Source organism: Schistocerca gregaria, chromosome 6 (assembly GCF_023897955.1).
Source record: "Schistocerca gregaria isolate iqSchGreg1 chromosome 6, iqSchGreg1.2, whole genome shotgun sequence".
NCBI lineage: Eukaryota > Metazoa > Arthropoda > Insecta > Orthoptera > Acrididae > Schistocerca > Schistocerca gregaria.
The window spans coordinates 542,058,094-542,074,694 of record NC_064925.1 but is presented as its reverse complement, the minus strand read 5'-3'; the positions used below and the strand labels follow the sequence as shown (position 1 = coordinate 542,074,694).

General features: G+C 38.3%; 1 protein-coding gene across 1 annotated transcript in view; it reads left to right on the top strand.

Moving 5' to 3' along the window:
- The window catches only part of LOC126278931 (dynein axonemal heavy chain 1-like), an 825,957-nt gene that overhangs the window by 179,703 nt on the left and 629,653 nt on the right, over positions 1 to 16,601 (top strand). Inside the window, 1 exon segment of the mRNA XM_049979209.1 lies at positions 8,326 to 8,515. Coding sequence (XP_049835166.1) covers positions 8,326 to 8,515 — 190 coding nt within the window.

The window sequence follows — 16,601 nt, the reverse complement described above, 5'->3', positions numbered from 1 at the left end:
AAATGGAATGACCCCATTAATAAATATAGACTTTGATCAGAAATCGGTAGCTAAGGTAGAATATTCAAAATTTCTAGGTGTATGCATTGATGAGGGATTGAACTGGAAAAAACACACTGAGGATCTGCTGAAACGTTTGAGTTCAGCTACTTATGCTATTAGGGTCATTGCAAATTTTGGCGATGTACATCTGAGTAAATGAGCTTACCACACCTGTTTTCATTCTCTGCTTTTGTATGGCATCATATTCTAGGGTAACTCATCATTGAGTAAAAGAGTGTTCATTGCACAAAAGCATGTAACCAGAATAATAGCTGGAGCTTATCCAAGATCATCCTGCAGACACTATTTAAAGAGCTAGAAATCTTCACTGTAGCCTCACAATATATATGTATTCACAATCCGAACGAATTCAAAAGTAATAGCAGTGTACATGGCTACAACACTAGGAGAAAGGATGATCTTCACTACTCAAGGTTAAATCTAACTTTGGCTCAGAAGGGGGTAAATTATGTTGCCACAAAAGTCTTTGGTCACGTACCTAATAGCATCAAAAGTCTGGCAGATAGCCATATAGCATTTAAAAGGAAATTAAAAGAATTTCTTAATGGTAACTCCTTCTACTCTATTGAGTGTTATGTAATATTTTGTCTAATGTAATATCTTGTATAGACACCTTTTATTAACCTGACACATTCCACATCATTATGAAGTGTCGTATTCATGATCTATGGAACAAGTACTAATCTAATCTAATCTAATCTAGTTGACCGTTCGATAATTCCTATCTGTAGTGTCTTTTGAATTTCCTCATTCACTGCTCCACATTTGACTGTTAGATTGGATATGGCCTTACCAAAAAGGCCCATACTGACCTGGCCTCAATGTATGGAAAGCTACTGTCCCCACACCCTCAGGCCAACAGTTTTCTGACTCCTCGGTCCTATCACCTCTTTCCAATTCACTCCCGCACCCTACTGTGTGACACACTGGTCTTTTCCCCTTCTCTGCTCCTCTCCTTTTTCACTCCCCCCACAGCCTCCTGAAATTGTGTCTGGCAGCCTTATCGTGCCTCCTATCTAGTCCTCGCATGCTCCACCAGAGTCTCTCTCTCCATCTATACACTGCTATCTCTGCCCCTCCTCCATTCCTGTTGTACCCATTCAACAGACCAGCCCATTGGTCAACCAACAGAGAACATGCTGAAGGCTCATGCATGTAATAGCACAAAATAGAAATATGTTATTGATTATTGATTCACAGAAGATTATAGGATCATAATGGAAAGAGTGCCAGACTCTTGACTGATAATAATTTGTAATAAGTGAAGTCCAGTTACCTAAAAGATAAATAAGCCAAAGAGCACCATCACAATGCATGCAATAAAATTTTATAACAAATTATTTGAGTGGCTGATTTAAACATTCAAGGTGGTCAATCAGAAAGAAATCAGCCTAGAGAACGGTTTGCAGGTCATTGATTAAAATGAGAGATCACTTCTGTGGCAGATTTTGAGGCTCACAAACCCCATTTTCTTAAGTGTTGATCATCATCTGAGACCTTATGAACTATGAATGATTGAAATGATAGAGAAGAATTCCTGTGCACCATATGGAAGTGGAATAGTTATGGAGGAGATGATTCTGGTATCTTATATACTATTCACCATACAACATATAGTGGTGTGTAAAGTATAGATTTAAATGAAGAAGCCTTTGAGAGAGAATTCAAAACTGGTGTTATGGGCTTCATCTCGGAAGGTTGGTGATGGAGTGATAGTGCTCAGTATTTCTGATTTGGACCTCCGTGTTACTACATGCCTACATTGCTGCTACTGCATAAGAGCTGTGCACTCACAGACTTGCTTAGTTAGCAGAAGAACACTGTAGAAACATCTGACTCAGTAAGTAGATATAGGCAAAAACAGCACTGTGCAGTATCTATTGTTTTACTCCAAAGTTTTGGGAGGCTGTGTTCAAATAAGTGTGTAGAAACATATAACGTCCTCTAACTTCTGTGTTACATAATTTCTTTGAGTTTAAAATTAAAGAAACGTGTATATACTGAGACATACTGACTGTCATTTTTCCCATGCACTATACGCAAATGGAATAGTTAGGGAGGGTACGATTGTGGTATCCTGTGTACCGTTCACATCACGCAATGGTCTGTAAAGTATAGCTTTAAATGAAGAAGATCTCTGGGAGAGAATTCAAAGCTCCTGCTGTGGACTTCATGTAGGGATGTTGTTGATGGAGTGACAATGCACAGTATTTCCAATTTGGACCTCTCAAGTTGCTACATGCCTAAATTGATGCTACTGCATAAATACTTGACATCACAGCTACTGCAGATGAGACTTGAAACTTGGCAATTGCACAAGTTGGCATGAATTAAGTTAGCTTACAATGTTCTGAATAAATATCTCAATGTTGTTGTTGTTGTCTTCAGTTCTGAGACTGGTTTGATGGAGCTTTCCATGCTACTCTATCCTGTGCAAGATTCTTCATATCCCAGTACCTACTGCAACCTACATCCTTCTGAATCTCCTTAGTGTATCCATCTCTTGGTCTCCCTCTACGATTTTTACCCTCCACGCTGCGCTCCAATACTAAATTGGTGATCCCTTGATGCCTCAGAACATGTCCTACCAACAGATCCTTTCTTCTGGTCAAGTTGTGCCACAAACTTCTCTTCCCCCAATCCTATTCAATACTTCCTCATTAGTTATGTGATCTACCCATTTAATCTGCTTTTGTTGATGTTCATCTTATATCCTCCTTTCAAGACACTGTCCATTCCATTCAACTGCTGTTCCAAGTCCTTTGCTGTCTCTGACAGAATTACAATGTCATCGGCGAACCTCAGAGTTTTTATTTCTTCTCCATGGATTTTAATACCTACTCCGAATTTTTCTTTTGTTTCCTTTACTGCTTGCTCAATATACAGATTGAATAACATCAGGGAGAGGCTGCAACCCTGTCTTACTCCCTTCCCAACCACTGCTTCCCTTTTATGTCCCTCGACTCTTACAACTGCCATCTGGTTTCTGTACAAATTGTAAGTAGCCTTTCGCTCCCTGTATTTTACCCCTGCCACCTTTAGAATTTGAAAGAGAGTATTCCAGTCAACATTGTCAAAAGCTTTCTCTAAGTCTACAAATGCTAGAAACGTAGTTTTGCCTTTCCTTAATCTTTCTTCTAAGATAAGTCGTAAGGTCAGTATTGCCTCACGTGTTCCAGTATTTCTACGGAATCCAAACTGATCTTCCCTGAGGTCGGCTTCTACTAGTTTTTCCATTCGTCTGTAAAGAATTTGCATTAGCATTTTGCAGCTGTGGCTTATTAAACTGATTGTTCGGTAATTTTCACATCTTTCAACACCTGCTTTCTTTGGGATTGAAATTATTATATTCTTCTTGAAGTCTGAGGGTATTTCGCCTGTTTCATACATCTTGCTCACCAGATGGTACAGTTTTGTCAGGACTGGCTCTCCCAAGGCTGTCAGTAGTTCCAATGGAATGTTGTCTGCTCCGGGGTCCTTGTTTCGACTCAGGTCTTTCAATGCTCTGTCAAACTCTTCACGCAGTATCGTATCTCCCATTTCATCTTCATCTACATCCTCTTCCATTTCCATAATATTGTCCTCAAGTACATCGTCCCTGTATAGACCCTCTATATACTCCTTCCACCTTTCTGCTTTCCCTTTTTTGCTTAGAACTGTGTTTCCATCTGAGCTCTTGATATTCATACAAGTGGTTCTCTTTTCTCCAAAGGTCTCCTAATTTTCCTGTAGGCAGTATCTATCTTACCCCTAGTGAGATAAGCTTCTACATCTTTACATTTGTCCTCTAGCCATGCCTGCTTAGCCATTTTGCTCTTCCTGTCGAACTCATTTTTGAGACGTTTGTATTCCTTTTTGCCTGCTTCATTTACTGCATTTTTATATTTTCTCCTTTCATCAATTAAATTCAATATTTCTTCTGTTACCCAAGGATTTCTACTAGCCCTCGTCTTTTTACCTACTTGATCCTTTGCTGCCTTCACTACTTCATCCCTCAAAGCTACCCATTCTTCTTCTACTGTATTTCTTTCCCCCATTCCTCTCAATTGTTCCCTTATGCTGTCCCTGAAACTCTGTACAACCTCTGGTTCTTTCAGTTTATCCATGTCCCATCTCCTTAAATTCCCATCTTTTTGCAATTTCTTCAGTTTTAATCTACAGTTCATAAGCAATAGATTGTGGTCAGAGTCCACATCTGCCGCTGGAAATGTCTTACAATTTAAAACCTGGTTCCTAAATCTCTGTCTTACCATTACATAATCTGTCTGAAACCTGTCAGTATCTCCAGCGTTCTTCCATGTATACAACCTCCTTTCATGATTCTGAAACCAAGTGTTAGCTATGATTAAGTTGTGCTCTGTGCAAAATTCTACCAGGCGGCTTCCTTTCATTTCTTAGCCCCAATATATAAAATATCTCAAAATCTTAGTAAATTAATGTACCTATGCAAAGTGTCCCTTAGAAGTACAAGTAACGTGGAATGTTCAATCAAGTGTTAATTAATGTAAAATGCAATATACACCATATAGCAGAGATGCTGAGTCGCAGATAGGCACAACACAAAGTATTGTGACTCGCCGATCATTCAAAGTGCTGCCGCGCAATTATGCACGTCCTCTACATTCGGCGCTGGCTGCCAGCCGTGCAGCAGCCGCTCCACCTAAGTGGCCAGCCAGCCAGCGGCCGCTAGACTTGGACTCAGTACTCATTTGAATGTTACCGTATTCACGTCTTGCTTGTCAACTTGCTCTGTGACTTATATGTGCTGTCGAAGATGTTTTTCATAATCAGACCAGTCTTCCGCCATCTCGTAATGAGGAAAAGGAGGCGTTTGACGCCGTGACGAAATCGCGAATTGCCCATGTTAGAAGCGTTTGCTGTTCAATGAGATCTTGCAATAGTTGCTCGACAGTAGCCATGGAGACCTGTGGGTCAACGCTGAAAAGGAAAAATCCCATCCTCATCGCCAATTGTTATAACGTCAAGTTGAACACATATATTTCAAAACAACACAACACATGTAAGTCACAGAGCAAGTTGACACGCAAGACATGTGAACACGATAACATTCGTATGAGCACCGAGTCCAAGTCTAGTGGTCGCTGGCTGGCTGGCATCTTAGGTGGCGTGGTTGCTGCATGGCTGGCAGACAGCGCCGCATGTAGAGGACATGCGTAATTGCACGGCGGCACTTTGAATGATTGGCGAGTCACAACAAAAAGACTGTCACAAATAAAGCTTTCAGCCTGTAAGGCTTTCATTGACAATACACACACACACACATACACACAAACACGAGTGCGCAAACGCAACTCATACACACAACTGCAGTCTCAGACAGTTGAAGCCACACAGAGAATGCAGTCATGTGTGTGAATTGCATTTGGTCTGCTGTATGGTGAGTAGCAACTTTCCTTTTCATGATATTGTTACATTCCATCCTGGATTTGCCATTGTTTAAAATGCATTATGTTTTTTCTGGTAATATTTTCAAAGCAATGTACTTTTAAATATTGTGTACTGATGTGTGGATTTACAGTGGATTCTTTTGATGCAAATAAATACATTATTCACAAAATTCTGACTCGGGAACCACAGTCAATGTTGCAATAAAATTGTTGCTGATGCATGTTTATTCACATTCCCAGCAGCTAGTATACATAATCACATTATTGTGCATAACTGTTATACCCAACTCATATGCAAATTTTAATTAATTCACTGACTGAAAATGTTACAGTGGATGCACTGAAGTATGGAAGTGTCAGAATATGTCCATATTTAGAATGTTTAAATCAAATAATATTTGCTAGCTTTTTACTTATTATTTCAAATGTTTGTTATTCCAGTCTTTGTCACAATATGAATTCTTTAGACGATGACCAGTTTCAGTCTGTAATGACCATCCTCAGGTCTATAACATACAAATATATACACCTATTGAGCAGTGTGTCTTTCAACATAATACAGCAATATGTATCGCAATATACTATCATAGAACCAGGGTAATGTACAGAAAATACGGTAAAACGAACCTTTTTTACACCATGTCCTAAAGTGATTAGGCAATAACGGCATTGTCAAAACATATAAATATAATCAGCTTAGCATCGTCATATAGATCTAAAATAAGGTGTAGAATAGACCGCATCGTCCACATGCAACTGACTACTGAAGTACAGTAGCTGCCAGAAATTTGTTTGCCTGCATCCTCCCTAGATGTCGCTACTGTCGGCTTAGATGTAGTCATCATTTACGCAAAAAACATAATCTGATAAAAACACATTATGTAAAATGCATGTAGCATACTTTTAAAATTGATAACTATTATAGAAACCAATTGTGATACATTAAAAGATGAATACAGTTACCCATATAAAATTATTAAAAGGAAATATATGAATAGAATAGGACTGATCCTTTTTATGGTGAATTTACGGTCAACATTTAATATACATATTACATTGCCTGTAGCAACCTATAAATTGCCTATGGAAAATAAAATGTCTATATGACAGATGAAAAGAGGACAGATCAATCAGCAGTGCCCTCTTTTGGGTCGGGCGCCAGGATGTTATTTAGGCGCACACCAATCTTAAGAACTTAACCACTAGAGGGCTTTGCATACAACATTATATGTCTCCCACAGAAAACTTTTAAACAACATATTAAGAGTCAATAAATAAAATTATATAGTTTGGTTAAAAATTCAATGAGGAGGTAGGGCATAATCAATTACAGGATTAGTGTGATTAATGTATGAAAGTAAGGCAAATGTCTACTGTTCTTGACATAAATCGTCAAGTAAGGCTAGGTATAAATAGACGAGGCATTACTTAGTTATCGTAGTACGTTATCAAACAAAGCAAAGTAGGCATTGGGCACAAAATAGCTTTGTCCATTGAGCACCTCTTGGGCTCATGCTCTTTCGCTTTGTAAATCTCCAACTCCTCCAACAAGTCAAGAGCGTGACCCTTCTCTGCTCTATGTAGAATACGCATACAACTCTTGATATTGCCTAGGGTGTGGCCGGTTTCTGCCAATTGCATTCCCAATGCAGATTTGTTATGAGCCTGCAAATGCTCCCTGAATCTAACCAGGGCATGGTGTAACAAAGGTGCATTTTTCTGTATTTTCTGTATGTTTCCTGGTTGTATGATAGTATATTGTGATACATATTGCTGTATCATGTTGAAAGACACACTGCTCACAAGGTGTATATATTTGTATATTATAGATATGAATATGATAGAGGGAAACATTCCACGTGGGAAAAATATATCTAAAAATAAAGATGCTGTTACCAAATGAAAGCGTTGGTATGTTGATAGGAGACAATAAAAAACACACAAACACACAAATTTCAAGCTTTTGCAACCCAAGGTTGCTTCATCAGGAAAGAGGGAAAGACAAAAGGATGTGGGTTTTAAGGGAGAGGGTAAGGAGTCATTCTAATCCCGGGAGCGGAAAGACTTACCTTAGGGGGAAAAAGGGACAGGTATACACTTGCACGCGCGCGCACGCTCACACACACACACACACACACACACACACACACACACACATCTGCACATATACAGACACAAGCAGACATTGGCCTTTACAATGTCTGCTTGTGTCTGTATATGTGCGGATGGATGTGTGTGTGTGTGTGTGTGTGTGTGTGTGTGTGTGTGTGTGTGTGTGTTGTGTATACCTGTCCCTTTTTCCCCCTAAGGTAAGTCTTTCCGCTCCCGGGATTGGAATGACTCCTTACCCTCTCCCTTAAAACTCACATCCTTTCGTCTTTCTCTCTCCTTCACTCTTTCCTGACGAAGCAACCTTGTGTTACTAAAGCTTGGAATTTGTGTGTTTGTTTGTTTTTTATTGTCTCCTATCAACATACCAATGCTTTCGTTTGATAAGTAACAGCATCTTTATTTTTAGATATATTTGTATATTATAGATTTGAGGATGGTCATTATGGACTGAAACCGCCCATTGTCTAAAGAATTCATATTGTGATCAAAGACTGGAATAAAAAAAACATTTCACAGTATTGGATCACTGTTTGTATACGTGACCAAGTCACAATTGCTGATACTTAATATTTATTATTAACCACATAATTTTTTGTCAGTAAGCATGAGATTATAATCCTTATGTCCAAAGTTTTATAGTTGATAAACAGTATCTTTTAGAGTGTCCACCAAATTTAGAATTCCATCTTATGATTGTTGATTAAATTCAGTAGATTTTGCAGTTTGACTTCTATTGTTGTAGGCTCACGAACTGGCTGTGGAAGTTAGACGTATGTGGAAAGCAATGAAAGAGACTCAGGAACATGGCCAGCTACTGAATCAGAGACAAAGGCTCTTTGGTGATCCTATAACTCCTTTTGATGCACTTGTGAGGCTCATTAAGGAATCTGAACCATACAGAAATATGTGGCTTGCAACATCAGGTATCTTTTGTCTGTAATGCGTAATGTAATATAATGTTTAAATAAGTTACACATTCTTTAAGTAAAAATGCACTTGGTCATTTTTTTTATAATAGGTATGTCTCGTGTGAACTATGTTTAGCAATCTAGCAACAATTTTATGTTCTCTAAATACATATTTTATGACATAAATTATGAGCTCTAATATCTTAATATTTAACATTAAACTGCATTCATTTATGATACAAATTTGTTAAAAAAAGAATAGTGAAGAATGGAAAAGAATATGAAGAATGATAAATAATAGCTAAACTCATGGCAATTAACATTAAATGGTTTAAACTAATTTATTATTCTTTATTTTATGCAAATACTATTGGATTGAGGAGGGGGTGGGGGTGGACATTTTTAATGTGAGAGCACTTCCAAACAGTATTAGTAGCTGATGAAATGATGACAGACAGTTATCACGGCCTTAGTGATAATTGTCTGTTAATAATGTGGAAGAACTGGTAATAGGAGGAGATACAAGTAGATGATACCTTCATATAATTCAAAAGTTAAAAAATACAGAATTGAAGAGGATAAGACATTTACAGAATGGTTTTGATGAGGGACACCAGAAACAAAGGAAGAAATAAAGTGAGAAAGAGAGAGGCGCAAAAAGTTGTTGTGGAGGCAAAGAGAAAGTTGATGAATAAATGGACCACAATGGTGGAACAAGATAATAAAAGATATAAAAGCTACTGTATGGAATGAGTAGACATAGAAGAAGATGAATAAATGGCAGAGAATAAAATAATCATTGATAAGGATAGAAATGAGGTGGAGGAGGAGGAGGAGCAGGAGAAAGTTAAAGAGATATGAAGGACATATTTGATGATTTCCTGCATCCACATGGAACAGTGGAGGAAGCTAGAGATGTAGAGGAGATAGTGGAACGGAAATATGGAGAGATATAATGTGACAGAAGAGAGAGTTATGAATGTTATATGCTAGAAGTGAGAATTCCAAAAAAACTCAAAGAGGGAATAACAGTCCAGTTTTCAAGAAAGAAAGACAAAATATTTAGAAAACTATGGCATTGTCATGCTTAAGTGCTAGTGTGCAAAGCTATTTTTGAGAAGACTGGTGGAATGAACGAGGATAACAAGGTAAGAGCAATTTAGGAAAGTACAGCTTCAGGCCAGGACAGTGCATAGTAGATCCCCTGTTTGCAGTTAGATGGATGCTGGAACCCCACTGTGTACAAAGGAAAGACATACTGATGGTCATCTGTTATTTAGGGAAGCACACAAAACTGTGTCCAGATAAAGTGTACTGGGAACTGAGAAGAAAAGGGTCAGGGGAGGAGCATAGTTTTCTACTGTCACAATCAGCCCCCCCCCCTCCCCCAAATCCCCCCACCAAATATGACTCACCATCACCAATTATAATGTGCCATGAGTGACAAGTATTCCAATAATGATAACTAAATACTTTTTTGCATCAGTGCTTAGTTCATCAAATTAGCATAACTTACAAGAAATGCCGTTCACAGCATTTGAAAACCATTTGTCTGAAAATTTGAGAATCACGTGTCACACAATCGATTTCACAACTATAATAGCAACAGACTATCACAGCATGGACATCAGGATACTTTACACAATATAAATTCATAGTGTGCGGTCTCTATAATCAGTACTTCATTTAACTCCAAGATGTGAACACAGGTCTACAAACTGTGGCTGTGCAAGCATTCAATGAAATTCATACTGCTTCTTTCTGTTGCCTATGCCTTCATGTGGGAGGTCAGTCTTTATGTTGTTTTTTCCTTCTTAGTGTATGGTCTTTCTGCTTTGTGTTGCCTTACACAACTGCCTGTGCTTTTCCAGTTCTAGATTTGTGCTCTGTGTCAGATATGTTGACAGCAGGTACTGAATAAGTACCTTCTATGTGAAATCTTCTGTGCAGATGATCATGCCAGAAACCATCTGACTTCAGGTAATCCACAGGTTGCAAGCCCATCCATTTGGAGGACTGTCACACAAGCAACTGAAAAGCATCCTGTATTAAACACCCATGTAGCTTGTAATTCCTAGAATTCCTTTCTATTTTTCACACGGCTTTATTCTCCAAAAATTAGCAGATAAATTTGGAATTTTTTAATGCACTATATAAATGCTAGATGCTTTTTTTTAGGAGGGAGTGGTGAGGGGAGGGGTCAGGGGACAACAGGTCATGACACTCATGGCCCCTTTCCTCCCAGATCTATGTCTGCTGAGAATGAAAGAATTGAACTAGTGAAGCATAATTTGCATGAGAGTGGGAAGAAAGAGATCAGAATGACTGAAGCAGAGAAATGATCCAACCTAAGGAAGCACACATCTCCATTACTTTCCATAATGCCGATCGGTGAAATAATAACACAAGTAGCAAGAGAGGCAAGATGGCCGCAACACTTGTTGCTGATAATTTGATGTGGCTAAACAATGAGCGAAAGCACAGGAGTAATTTGATCTTTGGGAAGAAGTTTTCCAAGAGTATGGAATAAAATTGAGAGCAGAGAAGTGTGAGCTGGTATTGAGCCTACTGTGTTTAGCAACAGACTTCCCTATAAAAATTTTTGTTCCTCTGTGGCCTGACATGTGGGATAATTCTAAATCATGATGTGAACTGGACTGACAAAATAATCTAAGCCCCAATGTGTGCACTGTGCACCCACTTGCTGCTGAGAAATCAAGTTAAACACTAACGTCATAATCTCATGTCCTGAAGAAAGAGCTCCTCATTTTTCCAGGTTTAAACACAGAGCTTCCACACATTCTAGTCTTTCCAATTCCCAACATGCAATTCCATCTTACTATACTTTCCCCACTGCTTCTGTTAACTTGGTTCCCACTGGCTGTCACTATCGATTCTTACTTACTAAGCTGCTCAGTTTTACCGATGTGCATTACATTACACAGTAATACAGCTTAAGAATTAAATGGCCAACATCAGCGAGAGTGTTCATACTCAAAATGAAATAAAAACAACACACCATATATCTAAATGAATTGCTTCTCTTAAAACATTCCATTAAAGAATCTGCCACCTCCAATGCATTAACAACTGTACATGAATTAGTTATTCTCTATACCTGTTATTCAGTCACAAAGATTCACCAATATCACAAACATCCTTTATTTTATTAGTTCAGTACTAGGTACTTTTAAATTTCATTTTATAAAATTCCATTAACAGGAATATTCTATTGATAAACTAAGGCATATGTACCAAGTGTATAAGTATGAAATGCTATAAAGATTTGACACTGCACCATTTTGTTGTGCCATCAACAAGTGTCATATGTGTATGAGTGATAAATTAGAATAGTGATTGTTTGTTTTTATTTGAAGAAAACTGCTTCTTAATCATACCAATTGCTTTGAGAAGCTTATGGTGAACATGCTCTCTCACAAGATACATGTGAATGATGGTTTCAGCCTTTCAAAAATGGTGGCTTTGATGTTATAGACAATGACTGTGGAAAATTGCCAATACAATATGAAGATGTGGAATAGGAAGCGTTATTGAATGAAGATGATTTGCAAACACGAAAACAACTCACTGAGCAATTGGGCGTTGTTCAACAAGCTGTTTCTAATTGGTTAAGAGAGATGGGAAAGATTCAGAAGCATGTGTTGAATGACAGGAAAATGGAAATGCACAAAAACACATGATATTTTGCTCACTCAACACAAAAGGAAGTCATTTTTGCATCTTATAGTTACAGGTGATGAAATTGGATTTATTTTGAGAATCCCAAGCACAAAAAATCACGGGTAGACCGAGGCACACCATCCACATCGACTGTAAGATCGAATCACTTTGGGAGAAAGACGATACTCTTGTGTTTAGTGGAACCAGAGGGTTTTGGTCTATTATGAGCTGTTAAAACATTGGGAAACTTTTGTTACCAACAACAACTGAATGATTTCAATTGAGCACTGCTTGAAAGAAGCCCACAATACTGAAAGAGGCAACACAAAGTCAATTTTGTTCACAACAGTCTTCCTTCACATAAGGCAAAACCAGTTTGCGACAAGTTGGAAGACTCAGATGGGAAGTTCTATGGCTTACTCACCAAACTTGGCTCCTTCTGATGACCACTCGTTTGCATCAATGCAGCACTTTGGTTCATACAAAGATGTGAAATAATGGCTTGATGAATGGTTTGCAGAAAAAGGGAAACATTTTTACTGGCGTGATATTCAGAAATTGATGGGAAAAATGTATAACAAACGATGGAGCGTGCAATGAATAAAGCACTGTTTATCATTGTTCTGAATTCAACAAGTTTTTTTTTAGACAAAAAAATCTGCATTTCATACTTGTACTCATGGTAATCTGCACATTTTCAGTATCAAGTAAGGATGTGCAAATTTAGAAATTAGGTGATCTAGTTTTGCATCTTGTGATATGTGCAAGAAGTGTCAAGTTTGGTTTGGTTGAATTATACCTCAGTGGCCTGTGCGGCGAGAGCTGCTGCTCTACACAATTGCTGTCTGGTGGCTTTCCCTCCTTGGGTCAGGCCTAGTTTGATGGCTAACATATCTGCTGCTGCTGCTAAGCACCCTGTCAACTATACATTTTGTATAGAATAATAGCATCCCTTTAAACCTTCCTTACTGGAAATATTTCAGTCCCACTTGCATACAGAAACATCCTGTCCTGCACTATTTCTAATGGAAACCACAACAAAAGGTTTATAGACCTGGCTGCTCACAGCTTAAGTTCTCTCAAGTGCTCTGTACTAAGTATTCCTCATTGGAAATCTTTAAGATATTAAAACCCACACTCAGGTGTTTCTCAGTGACCATTTGCATGGATTCCACCTGCACCCCTAACAAGTATGATTTTCTTCATTGTCAGGGTCTGCTTGGAACACAAGAACAAATGTTCTCTGATCTTTGCACCATCCCTCTGTTGCTATTCTGGTGTAGTTTTCTACTCTCTCCTGAAAGCATTCTTCTACACCTTCCAGTCATTCCACTTGATATCTTACCCTTCATCAATCTTCCTGGGTATCTTCTTATCATCCATTCTCTTCACATGCTCATACTACTTTAAACTTTTTCCTGAATCTTTCCTTGTTGGGTTTCCTTATGGGTTGTCTCCTCAGTCATCTTTGGTATTACAGGAGGATCCATCTCACCCTGGGGTCTGGGTAATTTGGCTTTTCTCTTTAATCTATCACTATCCCTCTCTTCTACCTAAGTAAAGATTAGTCCCAAAAACAAGAAGAGTATAATATACTTTTTCGGGTGTCTGTCAGTAATTCTAAACATTTCACCTCATGAAAGTAAGTATTGGCCAGCCGTTCAATCTTTCAACTTAATTGGCATGTAATATGTTGGGTATATGACCTTCTTACTTTAAATCTTTTCCTTCACAGCTCATAAAGTTAACGCCTTGTCTTGCATGTTCACTTATCTTTTTGTCATTTCTTCCATTTTCCTAAGTTATACTCCCTGGTACTTGAAAGATTCCACTGATCACAGCTAATTCTCACTAACTATCATGTTTTCTGTAGATCTATTCCTTTCACCTGTTTCACTAGCAAACATTTCTTTGCAGTAAATTCCCAAAGATGTAATTTCTTCTGTACTTCTAGGTCATTGTCTGCCTACATCAAGTTATTCATGAATCATGAGGGATATTTCAAGTCAGCTATTGTGGATTTGGCTTAGAGCTTATGTTGCTCAGGAAATTTGTACTGTTACAACAGCACTGTGTATTTAGAGACTAAACTACTGAGTTTAAAATAAGTAGTGGTGTCACCTAACTTGTTTGATAAAATTAACTCCAGCTACATTTATTTATTTATGTTTCAGGTAACAAATCTGCAAAAAACTGCCATTTTTAAAAAATAGGAACTCTTTTGCAGTAGTGTTCAATTGGTCTCTAGGCAACATCTAATGAGTCAAAATCATTCGAAGTAGATCTGATCATGTGTTTATTTTCTCCTTCCAAGACATGTTCATTAAAACAGAGTGGCACCTTGCATGAGTCCCTATTAAAATTGCCAACTAAAGCAGTTGCTATGCACACTTATATTTCCTGCTTAGAATATCAATCCTTTCTCAATTTTTTGTATGCCTCCTTGATGCCCTTTCTTTGGTATTGTGTCTTGCTTGCTGCAAGCCAACACTGGTCAGGCTCTTAATCTGGTCTATATCCACCACAGTGGTGCATGTGCTCTAGGTCTTCAGCTGTTGATTTTTCCTGTGATCTTTCCATTGCCTCTTGCCTTCTAGAAAGGTAATCAAAATATTTCAACTGATTTTGGTTGAAAAGTGTCTACAGTCTTGTTCTGATGTCAAGCTGCCTCTGGATCGATTCATTGGTTTGATGCTCTGTCCACGGTATTTGACATACTCTTCTATAGCACCACATTTCCAGAGCATCAAACCTGTGATGATCTGCTATCTTCAGTGATCAAATTTCAGCTGCGTATTTCATGATAGGGAGTGTGAGTTTTTGTCTTGATAGTTACAGTGTCCTTCCAGATTCAAACAAGTTTTGCTGTAGAATTCCTTGTAGTTGAAATGCAACTATGGATTTGAGGTTTTCAATCTGCAGTATTAATGATAACAGATCCTAAGTACTCGAAGCAACTGATGACCACATAGCCAGCAGTTCTTGTGATGTCTGGTGTGTTGTCATTAGGGTGATCTACAATCGTCACTTTGGTCTTTGTGTTGTTGATTTTGAGACCATATTCACTACTTCATTCAGGCTGCTTTTGCATGAAGGTTTCCAGTTGATGTTCATTTTGCAATTATCGGAGTGCCATTCCTTACCTGAGATTGTTAATTTCTCTGCCACTTACAACAGAGCCATCATACCAATCTTCAGGAAACTCCCTCATAACGTGCTCACTACATGCATTTAACAGTAATGGAGAGAGAATGAAACCTTGTCTGACACTGTAATTAATTGAAAACATATCTGAGAGAGTGTCATTAATTCTTATGGTGCTGTGTTTGTAAAGTACAGTCTCCGGATCAGATAGACAAGGTGTCTTGGTGTACCATTGTGATGAAGAGTGTCCACAGCTTTGAGCATTTCATCTTGTCGAAAGCTTACTTTTAATCCACAAAGCACATGAATATTCTGATATTATATTCCTTTGCCTTCTCTATGGACTGCTGGATGTTTAGGATCATGTGATATTTGTGGAAGCAAGAAGGTTTCAGCCTCTCATTTAGTATAGTGAATGTGATTGTGTGGGCATGGGAGGGCTATAGTTTGATAGTTTGTGCAGTCAAGTGGAGAACTTTGCTTGAACAGTGGTATGAAAATGGAGTGGCACCATTATCTTTGCCAATTATTATCATTATTATTATCATCATCATCACCAAATGTACTACTAGATCAGTACAGGCCTGTAGCAGTTGGAAACACTTAGTTTTCTACAACAAACTTAATTTTATACATTAGATGCTGGAATGAAGTCTAGTTGTGTGAGCAGCAAATGGTCATACAGTATGTGATACATCCCCATCCTACCTCTTACGCTGCCAGATCAAATATACACCCCTGTGTAATGCAGAATTAACCACTAGATGTCATGAGAGATGGATCCGCCATTACAAAGGAAGGAAGGAAGAGAAGGGTTTTACATCCTGTTCACAATGAGGTCATTAGAGATGGAACACAAACTCAGATTGTTTCCTGTATGTGGAAGGATATCAGCCATGCTCTTGCAGAGGAGCCATCCTGGAATTTGCCTAGTGCAACTTAGGAAAGTGATGGAAAAGATAAATGTGGATGGCTGGACACAGATTTGAACATTTGTCATTCCAAATGCAAGTACAGTGTGCTAACCAATGTGCTGCCTCACTCAGTTCCACCAGTATAAAAGGAGACAGGAAGTATTGCATTGTCAGTAGATAAGCAGTATCAACAGAATGGGTTGGTCAGGACAGCTCAGTGACTTAGAATGTGGACTAATCATTGAATGTCATCTGAATAATGAGTTAATCAGAAGCATTTCGGCACCTCTAAATCTTCTCAGGTTGACTGTTGGTGATGTGATTGTGAATTGAAAACATAAGGAAACAACCATAGTTAAACCTAGACTAGG